General features: G+C 37.2%; 2 protein-coding genes across 5 annotated transcripts in view; both read left to right on the forward strand.

Annotated features, from left to right (window-relative positions):
• The window catches only part of trim33 (tripartite motif containing 33), a 31,760-nt gene extending 31,021 nt beyond the window's left edge, over window positions 1-739 (forward strand). For both annotated transcript variants that reach the window (XM_079826956.1, XM_079826957.1), the window contains one exon: window positions 7-739. In XM_079826956.1, the coding sequence (XP_079683082.1) occupies window positions 7-225 (219 nt within the window). In that variant the 3' untranslated portion in view covers window positions 226-739. The remainder of the gene's footprint in view (window positions 1-6) is intronic.
• A 506-nt stretch (window positions 740-1,245) lies between these two features.
• slc66a1 (solute carrier family 66 member 1) lies at window positions 1,246-15,498 on the forward strand. 3 transcript variants are annotated; one of them, XR_013817256.1, is made up of 10 exons: window positions 1,430-1,500; window positions 2,415-2,472; window positions 2,620-2,791; window positions 5,647-5,776; window positions 10,726-10,813; window positions 11,064-11,224; window positions 11,322-11,414; window positions 12,868-13,053; window positions 14,174-14,461; window positions 14,546-14,854. XR_013817256.1 is itself a non-coding variant. In XM_079826222.1 (9 exons), the coding sequence occupies exons 3-9, from the start codon at window positions 2,622-2,624 to the stop codon at window positions 14,258-14,260; spliced, it is 915 nt and encodes a 304-aa protein (XP_079682348.1). In that variant the 5' UTR covers window positions 1,246-1,500; window positions 2,415-2,472; window positions 2,620-2,621; the 3' UTR covers window positions 14,261-15,498. The 3 variants fall into 3 exon arrangements, 1 of the variants encoding a protein (XP_079682348.1); XM_079826222.1 differs by having other exon boundaries at window positions 1,246-1,500; window positions 14,174-15,498; XR_013817257.1 differs by lacking the exon at window positions 1,430-1,500 and having other exon boundaries at window positions 2,342-2,472.
• Window positions 15,499-21,504: the final 6,006 nt, after the last annotated feature.

A 21,504-nucleotide genomic window follows, 5' to 3' on the forward strand; every position in this document is an offset into this window, starting at 1 on the left:
TCTTAGGCCGACTCGGAAGTAGCAGAGGCGGGCAAAGCTGTGAGCCAGCGCTTCGAGGAGAAACTGCTGGAGATTTTTCCCGACCAGACGTTCCCTGTAGTGGCGGAGAAGGAGACGCGAGCCGAGGCTGAGAAAGAGGATTCGGAGGACTCCGACGATGATGTGGTACAACCGAAACGCAAACGTTTAAAAGTGGACGCTGAGAAGCTGATGCACATCAAGTGAAGAAACCGAGGAAACGTCTGCGAGAAACAAACTGTCTTCCTCTCAAGCACAGTCTTATTCTGCTCTCTGAAGGGTGGGATGACGCTGGAACTGATATACGATTCAGAAGCTTCATTTATTTCATCTTCTCCCCCACCCCGACGATCCATTGTACATATTGCGGGAGAACTTTCACACTTGCATTGTGGCATTGTCATCGGAGGACGAAGAATGAATCGTTGAGTGTCGATGAAGACACTTGTACAGATTTAAATAGTCTTGTTTTGGTCTGATTTAGTATATAACATTCTTTTTTTTCTTTCTTAAACTATGACGTATTATTATTATATTTGTAAATCTATTGTGAATGATACTTTATAAATGATACACTCATCTCTCCCTCCTGTTGTATGATAAAGTTTATCATATATGGTCCACCTGCTTCCTTTGCATGTGTATTTTCTTATTCCTACAGTTTAAATCCCCTCAAAAGGAGAACGTTTGATCTTTATTTTCAATAAAATGGTGACCTCTGTATTGTTTTAAAGTTTAATCATAGCCCTTTCAAAAGTGATTTAACATTTAAATGGATGTCTGGCACCTGACACAACCCAGTACAAAACAACTTTCAACCAGTATTGTTTTTTAATTCCAATCATAAACTACAGTAATGCCAGTGTTATATTTACAAGGGTTACAGTCTTAAACATTGAGGGAATAATTTTAAAATATAACATTTTACCTAAAAAGTTAAACCAAAGGTATTTTATATAGGTGTCCGTTGTAAATACTAAATTTACTTTGTCACAACATTTCAGAATGATTTGATATTTATGCATTTACACCTTTTAATTTTTTAACGACTGTGCTTTAATTTAATCAGTGCATAATTGATAAATAGCAGGTTTCATTAATGGAAACTTCATTAATTTAGACATGTTTCCGTCAGTTATCAGGGCAATAATAGTGAATGTATGTAGTCAAGGCTTTTAAGTTTTGTCTATACAGATAATGGCTTAAACAAACAAACCTACCAACCATGAGAAATACTGGTTGGAGCAACAAAAAAAGGTGACAACTAACCCCGTTCACCTCTCCAATTTATACAGTCGTGTAAACCGATATGACTCCATTCCTGTAGGTTTATAATCTTTAAGAAATGGCTATTTGCGTCACACCTGCGCGTCATGTTTTGCTGAATGGGCCGGAATGTTATTGTGAAGTCAGGCGAGATGATCAGCTGATATGAGCGGAGCGGTTTGTGTCTGGAGGTGACGGAACGGTTACTTTGCCAAGGTAAAGAAAACGTTTAATTTTTTTTTTTTAGAACTATATATTTTCTTTATACTTATTTTAGTCTCGAAGCCCTGTGCCCAATACAGTTAATCTCCTGTGAACTGCTACAAAAAAACAAAACAATTACCTTCACGCCGTTTTGTGAAAATGTGAGAGATGTTGATTTTTTTTGACCTTCCCTGACCAAAGCACAAAGACTTGTGCAGGTTTATTGTTACACACAGGTTAAGCATTAGTATTACATATTGTTTATTAGGTGATAAGAGGTTATGAGACTTTAAAGTTTCTTTCTTTAACTGATTAGTGCAAAATATTTGAAACGGCTAAACATTTTGAATCGATTAGTTAAATGAGCCGGTTCACGAAACCCATCTGAATGAGTCATTCACGAATCTGAATCATTCGAACGGTTCTTCAGTTACGTTACTTTAATAAATCAGGAGTAGACATTATTCAAATGTTTGTCTGTTGCCACGACTGTTTTGTCAAAGTATACAGAAACAGCGCGTATATATTATATAAAAAAACGTTTAATAATAATTGTAATTGTAAAGTTCACATTCGAATGCGGAAGTGAAACAACTTCATGAACCACGTGACGCAATTACGTCATCGACGCAAAATAAAGCTGAATCGTTCTTTTAACTGGATCTCAAACGAGCCGTTCAAAAGAGCCTATTCGCAAAATGAGCCTGACTTCCCGTCACGAGAGCGAGGCGTTTGATGGTGCAACCATCTAAAACCACATTTTTTTTACACGTTTATAGCTGTGTAACCCACCAACGGTTGCGCTTCGACCGTCCAATCACAGCGCTAACCGATTACCTCGCTGTTTTGACGACTTTCAACCATCCAATCACAGCGCTTAGCGATTGCCTCGTTGTTTTGATGGCTTGTTTTGTTTTCTTCTCTAGGTGACTGCGGGATAAGATCGACATATTCTACCTCAGCAGCTGAAGATCTACACCACAGGTAATGCGCTAGATGTATTTGTATGTAATATGTTTGAATTAGCACGTTTTCATACCTGTGATGGATAGCATTCTTATGAAAACAGAAGAACATACTAATTAGGTGGATTTTATTCCTTATATGTTTCCTTACTGATGTTTATTATAGTGATGTCGGATGGCCTTGTGCTCGGTGGTGATGGGAACTTCAGCTCTCTCTGCCCGCATGGGATCGAGTGGATTTGGTATGGACTGGGGGAATGTGCCCAGGATGGCAGGGACGTTGCCAGTGTAGTTCTGGGACTGCTGTCAATAGTTTGCTTCATGGTGTCCTCAATACCGTGAGTACGCCAACTCTTATAAGAGGGTGATTTTGCTCTGTGTATGCCTCAGTTTCGACATATTAGAAATACAATGTTTATTTCTGAGCACATTATGTAAGATTTTTGGATTAAAATATCCAAAAACCATAGAACAATGTTGTACTTGCATTATCCCAAATGTTTCCAAGAATGTTTAAATCCAGAAAAATAAGCAATATTAACCAGGACACTCCGTGCCTCGCCTATCAATGACATCTAGAAACCATGGAAACAAAAAAATCGCTTTAATATATTATGTTTTATTAGAGAGGTGAGCAACTGTGTATGTCACGATACTGGAATTTCTCTTTTCGATACGATACCTAAAAAGTATCGATATTCGATACCACGGGGAAACGCTGCATATACTGTCAAATAGATATTTTTTATATAATTTATTTTTTTGTCTGTCTATTGAAAGTCTAGGCAATAAAAAAAAATATTCAGAAGAGAACACTTTATATGAACAATGTTGTACTTGCATTATCCCAAATATTTCCAAGAATGTTTAAATCCAAAGAAATAAGCAATTTTAACCAGGACACCGTGTCCATGCCTCGCCTATCAATGAAATCATACCCATGTCACCCTCAATTTCCGGTTTTATTTTGTACTAGAAACCATGGAAACAAAAAATTGCTTTAATATATTGTTTTATTAGAGAGGTGAGCAGCTGTTTGGATACATTCATCAACAGAAAACTAATCATTGTTATATAGCTCAACACAGTCTAATTGATTAAATCTGGTTTTCTTGATTTATCGTGAGTACCGTGTTTTACCATGCCTAATATTGATCTAGCATTAGCTTACTCCAGTGTGAACAAGTGTCTCATAGTAGCCGCCGAGCAAACGCACAGTGTAGCATTATAACATAATATTCAACACACTCAAATAATGTGTCTAATATGATAAAACAGGGCTGTGTTACCCCACATACACATGACCGGAAGAAGCGGAAGCGGCGACTGTGGCATTATAGGCCTTTATCACACTTCCTATTTCCGGAAAGCGAAGCAGTGCACCTCTACTTCCGGTCCCATCGCGACTCAATCAAAACGCGGGTGTAACTGCAGCGATCCCGTGCTCTAATACTAATTAATGACATCCTTACCTCAGATTTGACCATTTCCTGACACTAAAAGAATAGAGGAGAGCACGGGTGAGACTGATATGGTGGGATGAAGTTGTATGTTTGTGTGTTGTAGGCCTATGCATTTCCAAACTGCGGATGTTTACGTCTCATATCGTCAGCCTGCTGAAATGTTCCCATCCAAATGTGCATTCTGAATAATAAATACATTTCTAACCTGCCGCAGTCCAGTGATTGTCTTCTCATTAACATTAACATCAACGTTTCTCTTGCTAATCATATTTCATACCTGTTGTTACATTTTTTAATTAATTTGACTGATAAACACCCTTACGAAAGTTAACCATGGTTTTATTATAGTTTTTTTTTTTCGTGGATTGACTACCATTTGTATTAGTTTTACTACAAATACCATGATAAACTACAATAACCATGTTTTATTTTATTTTTAATAAAAACCATGGTTCATTTTCATGTAATAAATAGATGAATGAATGCGCGGTAACTGCCTTAAAGAAAGTAAACAATGTTAAGCATTTAATTAATCTTAAACAGTAATACGTTAACAGCGTGACTGAATTTTGGCATAAATGTGTGAATTACATATACTGTAGGCTACAGTGAAATGATTGTCATTGAAAAGTGACAGAACAATGACTAAAATATTAATACAAATCAATATGTTCATTCAGATCTTATTCGTCAGGTCTCACACACACTTAATCGCGGACACTATTTAGACGTGCACTGACACCGTGTGGTGAAATAATCACGTATGTTTACGACCCTCGGCTTATGTCGGATTAAAAAACTACAAGTTCAACAGAGTTTGGAAAATCCTGAACACAGTAATGATCAGTTTATCTCTTCTCCTGTCTCGGAAAATGTCTGGATTTTTAAATCATCCTGCAGATGCTTATTTTAATTGTCATTTGTTCAGCTAGGTGTTCACAGCACATTGAAAACATGCATAAGAAGAATCAGCACACTGCTTCGACGCGCACTTCCGGTATTCAATTCCTCTGTGATAAAGGCCTATAATAGCTCTGCAAAATCAAGACGTCATCATGCTACGTCTTTGTTTTGAATAAGCGACCTCTAGCGGCGAGAAATTACATATTGTGGCTTTAATTCAGGCACAGCAATAATTTTGAACACTCATACACTACCATTCAAAAGGCTGGTGTCAGGAAGATTTTTATTCACCATGGATGTATTAAATTAATCAAAAGTGACAGTAAAGACATTTATAATTTCTATTTTGATTAAATGCTGTTCTCTTGCTCTTTCTATTCATCAAAGGACAAAGAATCCTGAAAAAATATATCACAGTTTCCACATAAATATAAAGCAGCATCACAGGTTTTTATTTTTTCTACATTGATAATAATAAGAAATGTTTCTTGAGCAGTAAATCAGCATATTATAATGATTTCTGAATGATCATGTGACACTGAAGACTGGAGTAATGATGCTGAAAATTCAGCTTTACATCACCGGAATAAATTTCATTTTAAAATATATTCATATAATAAACGTTTGTTTAAAATGTGTATATAATATTTCACAAAATTGCATTTATTTGGTCAAAAATACAATAAAAAAGTAGCTTTGGTGGGCATGAGACTAATTTCAAAAACATTACAAAATCTTACAGACCCGAGGCTTTGAAGTGTAGTGTATGTAAAGTGATATTTTGCACATGATGAGAAATAATGAGATCATACTGTCTGTTACTGTAGGCAATACTACAATTCCTGCAAGACAGGAAATATGGACAGTGCTCTGTCTATATGGTTTCTGTTATTGTGGCTGGCAGGTGACTCGTGTAATCTTATCGGATCGTTCTTGGCTGAACAACTTCCACTACAGGTAAGAAACAATAGTTCATTTGTTGCTTTGGATAAAATCTCTGCTAAATTAATATGTAGATTCAGGCACTCTAAACACACCCTTATTGATTAAAGGGGTCATGAACTGCATTATTTTATTATTTTGTCTCTTGGGTGCACTTATAATTAGTATGATCATAAATGGTCATATTTTAGAAAAGGCATTTTTCCTACCCTGATTTTAGCCCTCTGCTCTTAAAGAGGCGTGTCTGCTGTGAGACTTCAGTGTAAACGCCCACTGCTGTGATTGGCTGACATCTTTGCAGGTGAAATACAGTTGTGTTCAGAATTATTGGCGCCCCTGGTAAATATGATCAAAGATGGCTGTAAAAATAAATCTGTATTGTTTATCCTTTTGATCTATCATTCAAAGTTAGCAAAAATCTAACCTTTCATTGAAGTCAAAGAATGGAAAGTCGGGGGAAAATCACATTATGAAATAAATGTTTTTCTCCAAAACGCGTTGGCCATAATTATTGGCACCCCTAGGATTTTTTTTATGAGTAAAATATCTCTGAAGTATATTCCCATTAATATACTTTTTTTTTAAGTGACTAGAAACATGAAATTGTCTAGCTATGATGTCTTGTTTCACAGGAGTATAAATATAAGGAAATTCCCTTAATCATTCATCACAATGAGTAAAACCGAAGAATATAGTTCTGATGTGCAGCAAAAGATTGTTAAGCTTCACAACATAGAAAGTGGCTGTAGGAAAATAGCTAAAGCATAGAAAATCCCCATTTTCAACATCAGGGCAATAATGAAGAAGTTCCATTCAACTAAAGATGTTTTACGAATCTGCCTGGAAGAGGACTTGTGTCTATATCGTGCTATTGCACGGCGAGGAGGAGAGTTTGAGTGGAAAAAGACTCTCCAAGGATCACAGATGGAAAATTGCAGAGATTAGTTGAGTCTTGGGGTCAGAAAGCCAAAAAAAAAAAAATTTCAAACAGCCTCTACATCACCACATGTTGTTTGGGAGGGTTTCAAGAAAAATCCTTCCCGCTCAAACTCCAGCATATTCTGTTGTCAGATGAAACTATAAAAAGAGCGTTTTCAGAAAACCCACCAGTTTGGTGCAAACAGGAATAAAATTACCCCATGCCCACAATTAAAAATACTGCTGGATCTTTAACGTTGTGGGCCTGTTTTTTTGCTGGAGGTCCTGGACATCTTGTTCAGATATCATGGATTCATGCAAATACCAACAGAAAGAAAATCAAAACCTGACGGCCACTGCTAGAAATCTTATAATGAGCCGTGGTTGGATCTTCCCTCAGGACAATGATCCAATACAAGCATCAAAATCAACACACTAATGTGTCACTGAGCACAAAAAGAAGCTTCTGCCATGACCATCCCAGTTCTCTGAACCCTATAGAAAATGAGTGAACTGAAGAGAAGAAGCACCAACATGGATCTGGGAATCTGAAGGATCTTGAGAGATTCTGTATGAAGGAATGGGGACTCAGAGCTGTTATCTTGGGAAAAGGAGGTTGCAAAAAGTATTTAATAAAAGGGTGCCAATAATTATGGCCAACGTGTTTTGGAGAAAAGCATTTATTTCATAATGTGATTTTTACCCCCCACTTTCAATTAAATTAATTTGAATAAAAGATAAAAAGGATAAACGATGCAGATTTATTTTTACAGCTGCCTTTGATCATATTTACCAGAGGTGCCAATAATTCTGGCCACAACTGTATGTATTATGTGGATTGTGGAACTCTCAACTTTTACCATGTTTTTACTATTACAGCTCTCAAGGTTTACTAATCCTGAAAAGTGTTATTATTATAGCGTAATATTTAGATCTATCATTATATCTAGATTGTGGTATGGTTACAGTGATGAGCATTGTATCCGATCACAGGTGTTGAGCGCATGAATGCAGTTGGATTTCTGCACACTAACGAATGCTTTCATTATAACTAACAGTGCAAATACAATGTAAATAAGAGATTTGATGATTATAACGGGAGTTTTGGTGTGTGTCCAGAACTCAGTCACTGACAAACTCGCTCTGTTTGATTTGACAGCTCCAGCGATTTCTATATATCTTTGATCGCTTTCTATATATAATTTAATCAGAGTTTAAATAACAGATTGTTTTCATCCCAGTAAGAGAAACAATGTGAAGTTGACCGTTTAGTCACTGGTTTGATTTACTGACACAAAGACAAAGAACATCATATCAAATGCAATACATGTACATAATAAACCATCTGTAAAAACTTTTTTCCTCACATAAGTGTGTTACACCGTTCCTGTCGGATCCAATATAGAAGGCACAGCATAGTTTTTTAATTTCAGTCTCTGCAAATCCAGCGTCTGAAGGAAGGTTATACAGCTAACTTTTTTCCACAACCTGACACTGCACAACATTTTGTCGTTTTCAAAGGCATGTTTATCGCTTAACCCTCTGGTGCTCTTCGGTCATTTCTGACCGGAAAATTTTCTGTTTTGAAATGTTAAAAATCACTGCTTTATCGGAATGATATGAAACTTGGTGACTTTTCTAGCATTAGGTATGTAAACACACAAAACAATTGGGTTCATGATTCGAGCATGCTAATTGGTCGTTAAAAAAAAAGTAGTGTTCATTGTCTTCGACCGACCATCAGAAATTAATGGGAAATCGGCAAAAACACAAAAATTAACTGAATATTTGTGTGTACAATCTACAAATCGGCCACAATGCTGAAAAAAGTACACAGCAGTAAAGGGGTGACACTCTAAAACATCAAGAGTGTGATATTGACACATCCACTCACACACACACACACACACCTATGAAAAATCGAGCCTATGAACCACATTTAGAATTTTTTTAAATCACAGCTTCATCAGAATGATATGAAACTTGTTGACTTTTCTAGCGTTAGTTATAGAGACAGAGCGACACGCGTCATAATCTGAAGGCCACGCCCACCGGGGGGGGAAACAATCAAACCGTCTCCATTGACTTTCCATTGCGTGAGGCTGCATCCTTGTCATTTCTGACTTATAACAAAAAACAGAACAATGTCTAAAAGCGGATGTGTGACAAAGTGTACAGCAAACAAGCTAAACAAAACCCACAACCAAAAACCCAGCAGTTTTGATAAGCTATTGACCAAAAAAACGAGCGTTAAAGGACAAAAAAGTGGATACAGGCCTTTTGAGACAGAGCGCGACACGTTATATTACACTGAGAGCTACACCCACTGGAGGGGAACGTAATCAGCGACAGGAAATGTAACATATAAACCTGAAAGTTGGATATTTGACTTAACAGTGACAACAAATTTACTGCACACATTGGCATACTGAGACATACTGAGTGTCAGGATCCCAAAATGTACCCATTGTTCCTGCTGAAGCGTCACGTTTTACTGCCTTTATCCACTTTTGTCTCCTTAAACTCTCGTTTTTTTGGGTCGACAGCTTATAAAAACTTATTTCTATGTTTTTTAGCTTGTTTGCTGTACACTTTGTCACATATCAGCTTTTAGACATTGTTCTGTTTTTTGTTATAACTCCGAAATGACAAGGATGCAGCCTCCCGCAATGCAAAGTCAATGGAGAGCGCTGGATTGTTTCCCTCCCCGGTGTGGGCGTGGCCTAAATACGCTCTGTCTCTATGTAAACACACAAAAAAAATGAGGGCATGATTTGAGCATGCTAAGGGGTTGTAAAAAAAAATACTCCCACTTGTGCTCTACGGTCAAAAATGACACCATAGGAATTGAATGGGAAATCTGCAAAAACACACATTCACAGAAAAAAATCTTTATTTCTAACAACAACAAAAAAAACTAAACCTTTATAATAAATAGTCTTTGAGATTTTTTTAAATATATATTCAAATCCATTAAAAAAAATCATTAAATGTGTTCAAAACAGAACTAGGGAATTCTCCATAGAGACCTCTAGTGATTACACACATGATTGCATGTTTTCTTAAATAATTCCAAAAGAGGGCGCAAATCTGTCTTCAAAAAAAATTATTTTGAAGGCCTAGTCTCTGAAAATTATAAAAAAAAATGTTGTCATTTTTTTTAGGTTAAAATAATGGCAAAAATAGACCATAATTATTGCATAAATATTAAAACATACCATCAAATCATCTCAAAATTAAAAATAATATTGAAGAAAAATAAATTGCATTGGTTTTACTGGGGTGGAGGAAGTTAAATTTTTAGGTGTCTGGTCACTTATGACAGGGAAGACAACCAATGCAACCCCTAAACGAAGAGCACCAGAGGGTTAATTGCTCGGTCCAGTGTTGGCGTCACGCATGTTATTTACCTACCACTGCGTGAATCAGTGGGCGGGGCTACAGTGGTAACGATGTAGGATCAGGTGTTGATCTTCTTCCGCATTTCACCTATCACATTCCACAATAAGCCATTCTCTGGGCTTGGTTTCGATATAAACTGTTTTTGGACTAACAAGGAAGTTTTCAGTTCAGAAAATTACAGGATATTCTTATTAGGGCTGCAACGACGTTTATTTCCTAATTAGGCCTACTCTGTATACATTTTATGATGAATAGTATCATTAGTTATACATAATGTTTAAAATGCTTCTTGTGTTCATATATTTCATTATAAAATGCCTTAAGTTCACTACCCTTCCTGAAATACAATTAATATTAATATAGAAATAATATTGTAATCATTCATTGATTTCATGTTAAAATAATATACAAATTCACTACCCTCTTTGAAATACAATAATCAGTAAAAAAAGAATCATCAGATTAATCTGGGAAAATAATCGTTAGATTAGTCGACAGAAAAAATAATCGTTAGTTGCAGCTTTAATTCTTATAGTACTCAATTCATGACCCCTTTAATGACTGATCCTAGTTTTGCTGTAGTTTAAAGTGTGTTTTATTGTTGTCATTATTTTATATTCCTCAACCTCTGGTTTCTCCTTTAGAAATACACTGCAGTGTACTACGTCCTGGCAGACTTGCTAATGCTGTTTATGTACATGTACTATAAACTAAAGAATAAAGCATCTAGGGGTGAGTTGGAAATCATACCATACTTGTGACTTGTAATTGGACATACCTTGCTTTCTTTCATTCATTCTTTTTATTGAATATTTATTTTATTTTAGCTTTATTTACATTTCCTGAACTGATTTTAATAGCTTGAGTTAACAATAAGAACTGTACTGTATGTTCCTCCCTGACCCTCGGCCTTCACAGTCTGTTATAAGATTGTGCTGATGCGTGAAACACTAATTCATGGAACTGTCTTTCTCCTCTCTAGAGAGTAACAGTGCATTGCTGAATGCAGTCGGCATGCTGTGTCTTCTGGGAATTACATCTTCCCTCCTTAGCCTCCCTCACTCCTCCCTAGAGGATCAAATGCCTGCGGGGTTCAAAGGTCGGGCACTGCTGGCCGTGGAGGGGGTCAGCGGTTCAGTGAAGGTGACTAGAGTTGCTTTTATCATTGAGTTGAGCTGCACTTAATCCATTTATGTGGTTTTAGCACTGGTTTGGGACTTGATGTTTTCATGTTTTTCAGCCCTTCAAAACAAAGGAGATTATAGGCTTTGTCATCGGCTCTTTATCTTCAGTACTGTATTTATGCTCCAGATTGCCACAGATGTACACTAATGTAAGTTTTGATTCTCACGTAATCTATCAAGAATTGTCCAGGTCATATTTAACCCCATAATTAAAAGAAAGACATTTTAATTGATTTATAGTTTTCTATTTAATAATACAATGAATTTTTTTTTCTTTTTAGCAAAATATATAGTAATTTTTTTAGGACTATTAAATTGGGGTGCACATTGTACGATTTTGGCAGAGACAGATTTTGTGAATCCTCATACCCAATCCCATCAGTAAATATCTACGACATGGATATAATAAACTTAGGTACGACATATATGTTGACTGTACAATGATGAAGTTTTTTCCGGCAATCCGTGTTATCACTGTTATACGTTAGGGGGCGCTGTAAGGATCTTTTGAAATATTATAGCAGAAGATCTGTGTAAAACAAAAAGAGCAAATAGAAAATTGCCAAACATTCAACGGCATATAAGTCAAACCTGCCTAATGTTACCAAGAAAAATGTTGAAGAGGTATACGACTCGATCTACGATATTTTAATAATCGCTCTGATCACAATAGAGGATTCACTAAAATCTTAAAGATTAAGAAGTTAAGAAAATTAAGTTCTGTAATATTTCCTTAAGAATTTTTTTTGTATTACTTAAGAACAAAATGAAAGGTGTTATTTGAAAGGCTGGTATTGCTGAATGAAAAACCTCGAAACCTGCCTTTTTGCACTAACTGCAGATTATCATAGATCTCATAATAAGCGTGCCGACTATTTTCATCATGACTGGCTTGATGCGAGTTAATCACTCGGCGTTGTGTTTTTAATGCGCTGTGTCAAGTTAAAATCGTTGTTTTCCCATTTTATTCTTAAGAATGTTACGTGAATCCGGCCCCTGATTCGGATGAAGTCTTTGACCATTTTTCTTTTTTTTTTATGAAACCCACATTCAAGTGTTGATAATAGAATAATTGATCGTTTACATATTCATACAACAGAATATTCTGGGGGCCATGAAAGTTTTGTGAATATGACGGTTGGCATGTAAAGTGTTATTTGATTAATGCATTTAATACAGCTAAAATTATTATTCATACATTTCCATGCTTCATATGCATTCAGATCTTTAAACGGTTACTTTTTAGCATTAAGCTTTGTATCAGTAGAAACCCGGTAGTATATTCAAATTATTCCCCCCTCATATCCCCGAGACGAGCAAATTATGCATTTTGGGCAAGTGATAACCAGTAGCCGTAGCTTTGGGAGTGGCCTCGAAGCAAGTGCATTCTGGGAGTTGTTGTCTTTCATCCACATGAGACAAAAATACATTTTCTGTCTTTTCTCCGTGTAGAAGGCACCAAATTCAAAAATAATTTCACATTTCTACTACATAAATGACAGTTTAAATACACATTCATCTTCCCGGCGCTGAAATACCCTTTTAAGTTAAAGATATACATATGTTGCTTCTTATTTTAAACATATCTTTGCTGTCTTGCAGTTTAAGAGGAAGTCAACAGAGGGCGTGTCTTTTTTCCTCTTTGCCCTGGTCATTCTGGGAAACACAACATATGGGATCAGTGTGCTACTGAAGAACCCAGATCCAGGGCAGGGAGAGGCCAGCTACCTCGTGCACCACCTCCCCTGGCTCATCGGCAGCCTGGGAACGCTCTCACTTGACCTGATAGTATCCTTTTCAAAGCCACATTTCAGCCACCGAGCTGTGAGTGAGGATCACTGAACACAGTCCTCATGGACCTACAGCCACGAAAACATGTGAAATGTCTGCATGCGTTATGAAAATGAGAATATGGAGGACTAAACGAGCTCATGAAGTGTTGTGAAGAAATGCCATACAAAAACGTAATGGTTCTAAAGCAGGCTCGTGTGTTCACACTTGTAGCTCGGTTCGCTTGGTTCATTTGGTCCGGTCTGCTTGGCGTTCACAGTGGCTTTTTAACACTCAACATAAAGATACCAAAACTAAAGGCATAGGGATGTGTTCACAACCTGGTCGGCTTTTATTACGTATGTTTCGTGATGGAACTAATCGAATATCCAGCATTGCGCTGTGTGTTGGGCTAAATGTGCTCGTTGTATGTGTGTAGCTACATATGATGGTATTTTGACCAGCTGAGAACTCGTGAAGAGCTTCTCAAATGTGTAAAGGAGTCAAAACGGCGACAGGAATCCCATCATCACACACACAAACCAAGATTTGCTGCGAGGAGACGCGGTTCTGACGCATGTACCGACTGTGATGGGCAACGTCACAACTGTGATGAGAAAAAACAGGTTTGCTTGAGCATTCTGTCCTTTTTAGGGTCGCATCTTGTGACATCATGTCCCGTTTTTGGTTCGTTTACATGTCTTTGGTCCATTTTGCGTTCATATTTCATTCAAACCGCACCAGGGTTCGTTTTAATCCAACCAAACAGGCCAAGTGTGAACACACCCTTAGTATCTTTTATATATTTTAATAGCTTCGTTTTGTTAAATGGCATAAGTTGATTAATTGACAAATGTTTGTTTTGAGAACATGCAGTCAAAGGTCACATGGCTCATGTTATGGACAATATTGCATAAATGTTTGAGTCGTGTGTTTGATATTCTGAATCACTTGAGGTCATGTATATTGACACAACTAATCTTTGCCAAAGCATCCAACTGCATTGCTAAAGTCATGTGACTTCCTTTTCATGTGAAGCACATTTGTCAGAATCCCATGAGCACTGAGCCTTGTTCAAACTCATTCAGGATAGTTTGGAAACATTTTTCAGCGTTTGTGCCTTGACGCTTTTCTTCAGATATCCTTGCAGTTCATGAAGTACAGCAAATCTCCTCGGGATTCTGCAGATGGAGATGAAGAGACCGCCGCACTCCTCCAAAACTGAGCAATTCCCATTCCTGCTGTGACTGGATGAAATGCTGGAGATGTTTTTTGAGCATCACATTTCCACAGCCACAGCTGACAGTCTTTTTTCCCCCAATAGTTGTTTTTTTTGTTTTTTTATCAATAGGTTTTATTGGTCTGATGGTAAACCGTTAACCGGAATAACTGGTTCAGTGTTTAGCACCAAAGGGACTTTTGTAAGGTTTGTACTGTACTTCACAATTCACACAAAGGTTTTTTTCTTTTTTAACAAAGCATGCAATCATGTACGTTTTCTTTTGTATAGTGGAATAAACATTGTATTCGGCTGCTCTACCAGACTGAGAAAGAACTGTGAAAATGGGCCGCCGACAATCTGCCTACTGTCAGTTAGGCTGTTTTCATGTAATCCATTGTAGAAATATTTTGCAATGGTATAGATGTTTTTAATCTTTATATTGTTGCCTTTGATTTGATTTTGCACTGCACCTGTCAGTCATTTGGTAACTTCTTTTATTGAAGTTCTCATTTTTTTTTAAGTCTTGTCTGACTTTGTCTGTTTTTATTCTGTATCACAGCACAACACTCACTAAAGATTTTGTTTCTTTCTGAGACCAAACTTGCTTGAAATGTTTCGTGTGTGTGTGTGGTGTTCAGGTAAGCCCTACGTTATGGGGACAAAATGTCGCAAAAAAGATGGCTATATCCCAAACAAATTTTTTGGTCCCCTTGGGGAAAACGGCTTTTAAATCAGACTAAATTATGTTTTTTGAAAATGTAAAAATGCAGAAAGTTTTCAGTGATGGGTGGGTTTAGGGGTGTGGGATATGACATACAGTTTGTACAGTATAATAAAGCAACAAGCCCCTAATAATAACGTCCATTATCTGTTCTAAATTCACTGTAAACCACGGCTTCTTGGGTCTTGTTGCTTTATTATACAGTACAAACTCTGTTCTATCCTACACAAGGCTTATTGCTTTTATAAAACCGTTATTCCACATACCTGGAAAGATTTCATAAAATAAATACACACACAAACACAAAAATCTAATGCTGTTGATGAAAAAAATATTCTTCAACCAAGCAATGTAGTTCTTCAGAAGTAAAATGTTTGCCAAGCAACAGGCGCAGTAATACTGCTGTAATGTCACATGTACATGTGTGAGTCAGTTATGGAGCTCAACCAATGAGAATCAAGGATCAGAACTCATTGTCTATGGAATGTCCCCATAAAACATGAAAACCCAGCAAAACCGTAATGACATCTTCATATTTCTCTTTGTAAGCAAATAATCAACATGAAACAACTTTTGCAACTCATTTAGCTTCAGTAATATGATGAATGAGAAAAATGCATTATGGGACAATTTTATCTTTCAGGAATTGATTGGGTCATGACAAGTGGGTGTGAAATAAAACGCAGGCAGAGCTGACTTGAGTTTGCAGTGGATTGCAGCTTCACTGGTACAGTTAAAGAAGCCGTAGGTCAAGTTCATCCGCTGGAGACTCTTGATGAATCTCACTGGTAATGCTTATTTCCAAATATATCATGATGTATTGTAGGGTAGATTTAGTTACATTTGTTCTCAGTGCAGGTTATTTTAATGTTTGTTATAAATAAAGGATCTGTTTAAAAACCTAGTGAGTTGCCTTTTAAGGCAGTAAATTAAACGGACCCTCACACAATCTCCATCAGTGTTATTTTAGTATTAATTATTATTTCCTCATTTTCAGTTTAATTTTAGTTTTAGTAATTTTATAATGCACTTTTGTCATTTTTATTTTAAAAAAAATATCGCTTGAATGTAAGTTTTTCAGTTAGTTGCTACAGCAACATTTCTAAAACGTTTTTTTTTCTTTCAGTTTTGTTTCAATTAATGAAAATGTTTTATTAATAGTTTTAGCTAACAATAACACCATATTGAACAATTCTGTGTCAGATAGACAGCATTCCTCACATAAAGTACTATGTAGATAAAATTACACAGCTGACAAATGTTGTGTAAAGTTTGTCTGCCATCTTGGATACATTTTTTTCACTGAGCTCGCAATGCCTTGGGATGTGCAGGGTTGGCTAGTAGAATTGGTCTACTTTTAGGGCCCTTTCACACCTACCTTGTTTGGTCCGGATTTTCATACTTTTCAGTTTGATCCGAGTCAAAATTACAGATGTGAAACCTCCCCCGGACCAAACAGACGAAATTTGGTCAGACGAAAAGAGGTAGTCTCGGTCCGGATCAAACTGAACAAAGGTTTGGTTGGTTTAGTGTGAAAGCATTTTCTGTATGGTTCGGACTTTCAGAGCATTTACAGGAAGTTATGTTTAAATATTATAATGTTATTTATAAATTTCATCTAGGCTACATGGATAATGAAAAGTAAAAAGATGCACAATATGTCAGAAGACAGAAGGTCAGAAATGATTTTGACCACTTCATTAAGTTTTGTTTTGTAGAAAGCCTTTCTTTAAAGTGAACTTTGTTTTGTATAAATTGTATCAATTTGAATCAACGTTTAATCAGATAATCGCCCGGATTTAATAAATAAGCAGCAAATAGTCTATAGCAGACAATAATTGTGACATGGAGGCGCGGGAGCGATCACATGCTTTGCACATGAACTGGAGCGCATCTCAAACAAACCCAAACTCAGCAGCTACTGCCTCACAGACATGAGAAATATGTGAATAGAAAGCTTGAAATGTCCACTTTTAAACGAAACAATTCTAAACGAAAAGAAAGTCAAGCAATGCACACTGTTCACTAGTGGCAATGATATGCGTCTATTCATTCATTCTTGTCAAAGATGACAAGACGCACGTCCAATCAATGTCAAGATGCCGCCCACATAGATGATGAGTGGACGCGAGTATATCATGTAAAAGTTCTTTAGGTCGCTTGCATAAATCGCAATGTGAAACCAAACCAAAACTAACCAAATGTATAAAATTGATCAAAACATGAACTTTGGTTCGGACCTTGGTGTGGACTTTCAGGAGTGAAAACGCCCCTAAACTCTTGCCACGGGTTTATTTTTCTCCCAGTGGGTTAAAGTTTTGACACATTGCATAATAAATGACTGAAATTCTTGTATTGAAATATATTATATTCTACCAAAGATAAAACTGTGAAGGAGGGCCACTAGGATCTAGTGGTTTTCAGTTTGCATATCAGTGTCTGTAAAATACACCCATCAGGCATAACATTATGAAGTGAATAACACTGATTATCTCTTCATCACGACACCTGTTAGTGGGTGGGATATATTAGGCAGCAAGTGAACATTTTGTCCTAAAAGTTGATGTGTTAGAAGCAAGAAAAATGTGTCTAGATGTGATGTGTTAGAAGCACAGTGTCTACACCGGACGCAACAAAGCAACCGTTGCAAGTCCATTGTCCTTCCTATGAGAAGTATCGCGAGTGCTTGGGCTACGTCATAAATAGAATGAGGCATCAGTTTACTGTTGGGGATTTGTTTAACCCTTAATCGCCCCTCAAGTAGGGTTTACGTTTGAGTCCCTTGGGGTCAGATAGACCCCAAACTTTTACAGAGCGATTGCATAAGGAAATATAATTTTTTTACATGGAAAACTATATATCATTTTTTTTATTTACTTCTCAACTATACATTTATGGTGTGTTTTTGTGGGTATTTGGTAGTTTTTTTTACCTATTTACTGCACAAATACTTAACTATGTCATAAATTGGCTCATTAAAAATTATTTTTTAATGAAAAAATCACTTGAATGATGATCTTAAATAAATATAAATAGTTTTTGGACATTGCTCTATGTGTTAGGGATAGAATACCGCCATCTGTAGGTTTGTGGAAAAACTTTAGGAATTATAGTTAAAGAGAAAGAGAGTGCAATGACCACATTATCCAATAGAGGTCCATAGGGAAGTTATGCAAAAGTTAAGCTGCCTTTCATCTTTCTTTTATTTGCCCTTTTCCCTCTCTTTCTCATGATTGTTCCATGTTGCATTTGTGCTCTAGTATTTGTCCTTCATTTATGTATGGAATTTTTTCAGATTTATGCCAGTTTCTATAAAAATGCTCTCTGTTGCAGTCACACACATGTGTGTGTGCGTGTGTGTATGAGACAGAAAGTTCGTTCCACTTTGTGTTTATGCTCTAGGACCAGGGGCCTCATTTATAAAACTTTGCGTAGGATTTGCGTCAGAAGTGGCGTACGGATGAAACATAGGACGTGCGTACGCACAGAAATATTCGGATTTATAAAACCGTGCGCACGCACATCCTACGCAGTTTTCCCTTAATAAATCACAATCAATTCTAAATGTAGCGCAGCTTTTGCGGCTTCATGTCACGCCCATAGTTGCCCATAAATAGTCCTTGAAACGCCCACAAATTAATATTCATCGATTGCGAAATCATGGCAAATACAGAGAGGAAATCAAAAAAACGTAACTTCACGCAATGTGAAGTAGAAATTATCGTTGGCGAGGTGGAAAAGAGGAGAAAAATATTTTTTGGAGGGCACAGTGTGGCCATTAGGCTACTAATGCCAAAAAGGCACTTGAAGTGCAAAAGGTTGCAGACGCCGTAAATGCTGAAGCCTCACAACCTCGGACCGTGGCCGAAAAAAAAAGAAATGGTCGGACATCAAAGTCGAGGCAATAAAGCGTCTAGCGCTGCATCACCAGAGTGTGTCTGCCACGGGTGGGGGAAAGAGGACATCGGAGTTGACCCCTCTTGATGAGAGACTGGCGGAAATTATTGGGGAATCCCTATTAATCCCTATCCCTATTATCTACGTGGAAATGGGAAATAGTTCAGTGCAAATGTAATTTCTTGCAGCTTTCTGAATGGTTGAGACATACGTCAGTTATTTTATCGAAAATGAAACAAACTAAAGGCATTTGCATGAATACCATGATTCCGTAGCTGATGAAGAAATTTTTACTATGAAAACAACTTTCCCCAGTGGACCATTAATACATCTATCTATCTATTTATCTATCTCCCTAATTATCTATCTATCTGTCTATCTAATTGCATCTAGCCTATCTGCTCCGCCAGACGGACACATTGACGAGAATATCAGTTTTGTACATTATTTCGTTCTGTTTACCATATTATATATGAGGATGAATTGCATAACATGTCAATATTTTTGCAGAACATATTTCACTTTTTTTTTTTTGCATTTCTTTTGTAATTTTCGTTTGATTTTGTTTGTTTTACACTGCAGATCGATCAAACGGGTGTTCGTGTAGGCTGTTAATTGTAATACTTGTTTTGTGAAGTCTTCAAGTTATTTATGAGAGGCATAGCCTATTGCCATTTCTTTTACACAACGGTCTACAGTTTCACACACTTTCACGTGTTTCTTCCATCTGCCGACGGTGTCGCCATTTCTCATTTCATCCGTTTTTGTGCGTACGCCTGGGTCAGAGCTTGCGTGAAGGACCGCACATTTTCCCGTCAAGTTTGCTTTTTCTAAATACCAATTATTGCGTAGAGAGCGGCGTACGCCTTCTTTTGTGCGTACGCAACGTTTATAAATGAGGCCCCAGATCTTGATATAAATGTAGACATTTTCAGATTTATACTGGATTTAGTTGATTTTTTTTTACAAACAAAGTGAAAAAAAAAAAGCATTTTTTACATTTTCCCATTCATTGCCAAAATCCAAGAAAATGCTCCAGACACCTGTGTTTGTGTTTGTGTGTGTGTGTGCGCGTGTGAGTGAACATGCTTGTTCCATATTGCATTTGTGCTCTAGTATTAGTACTTCATTTATGTATGAAAATCTTTCAGATTTATGCCAGTTTTGTTGATTTTATTTGCCAGTTTCTATAAAAATGCTCTCTGTTGCAGTCACACACATGTGTGTGTGGGCATGTTTTCGTGAAATATCAGGACACAAATGTGTATAATGACATGGGTATGACACAGGTATTACAAAAAGAGGGTGAAATATGAGGACGTTCCCCATGTCCTCACTTTTCAAAATGCTTATAAATCACACAGAATGAGGTTTTTTTTCACAGAAAGTGAACTGCACAGTCTCCTGTGAGGGCTAGGTTTAGGGGCAGGGGCAGTGTAAGGGGATAGAAAATACGGTTTGTACGGTATAAAAACCATTACGCCTATGGAATGTCCTCACATTTCACAAAAACAAACATGTGTGTGTGTGTGTGTGTGTGTGTGTGTGCGTGTGTGTATGAGACAAAGTTCGTTCTACTTTGTGTTTATGCTCTAGGACCAGACCTTGATATAAATGTGGAAATTGTCAGATTTATACTGGATTTAGTAAAAAAAAATTGACAAAAAAAATGTATTTTTTACACTTTCCCATTCATTTTCAATGTGGGGTCAATCTGACCCCGAGGGACTTAAACGGTAAATTTTTTTTTACACACCTTTTGAACAACCAAATCAAGCCCAGATTTTTTTTTGCATGTTTAGATAGATTATTTAGGAAAAGTCACAGAGTCTCATGGCCCTGAGATGAAGGGAACACTTTTAAAAAATGGAGGAAAAGTCCAGTGGGGTCAGCTGGACCCCAAAGGGACGATTAAGGGTTAAGACTGTTTACTTATCTGGGGAACACATGGCACCAGGATGCACTATGGGAAGAAGTTAAGCTGGCGGAGGCAGTGATGCTTTGGGCAATGTTCTGCTGGGAAACCTTGGGTCCTGCTGTCCATGTGGATGTTACTTTATCACGTACCACCAACCTAAGCATTGTAGAGACCCTGTATGTACACCCTTTCATGGAAACTGCAGATAATGCGCCTGACACAAGGAAAAAAATATTCAGGAATGGTTTGAGGATGTTTGAGGTTTGAGGAGCACAACGAGTTTGAGGTGTCGACTTGACCTCCAAATTCCCCAGATCTCAATCCAATCGAGCATCTGTGGGATGAGCTGAACAAACAAGTCCAATCCATGAACGCCCCACCTCGCAACTTACAGGACTTAAAAGGATCTGCTTCTAACATCTTGGGGCCAGATACCACATCTTCAGGGGTCTAGTGGAGTCCATGACTCGACGGGTCAGGGCTGTTTTGGCAGCAAAAGGGGGACCAACACAATATTAGGAATATTATGATGTTATGCCTGATCGGTGTATGTATTTTAGGTATGGGAGAGGCCTATTTTGAGTTTTGATATTTGGGATATGGCCATTGGGCTAGTTTTGTTACGCAGATTTGGCAACCCTGGATATGTGCGATGCTGCCTTTGAATTTGGCTAAAATTTGACTTTTTTTCTAAAGTCTGTGCAATTGTGC

This window comes from Gobio gobio (genome assembly GCF_949357685.1).
Source record: "Gobio gobio genome assembly, chromosome: 10".
In the NCBI taxonomy this organism is placed as follows: Eukaryota; Metazoa; Chordata; class Actinopteri; order Cypriniformes; family Gobionidae; genus Gobio; species Gobio gobio.

Coding starts and splice junctions, on each gene's coding strand:
- slc66a1 (XM_079826222.1), top strand. CDS start 2,622: ATGTCGGATGGCCTTGTGCTCGGTGGTGATGGGAACTTCAGCTCTCTC. Junction 11,225..11,321: donor GGGTCAGCGGTTCAGTGAAG/GTGACTAGAGTT, acceptor CATGTTTTTCAG/CCCTTCAAAACAAAGGAGAT. Junction 11,415..12,867: donor TGCCACAGATGTACACTAAT/GTAAGTTTTGAT, acceptor GCTGTCTTGCAG/TTTAAGAGGAAGTCAACAGA.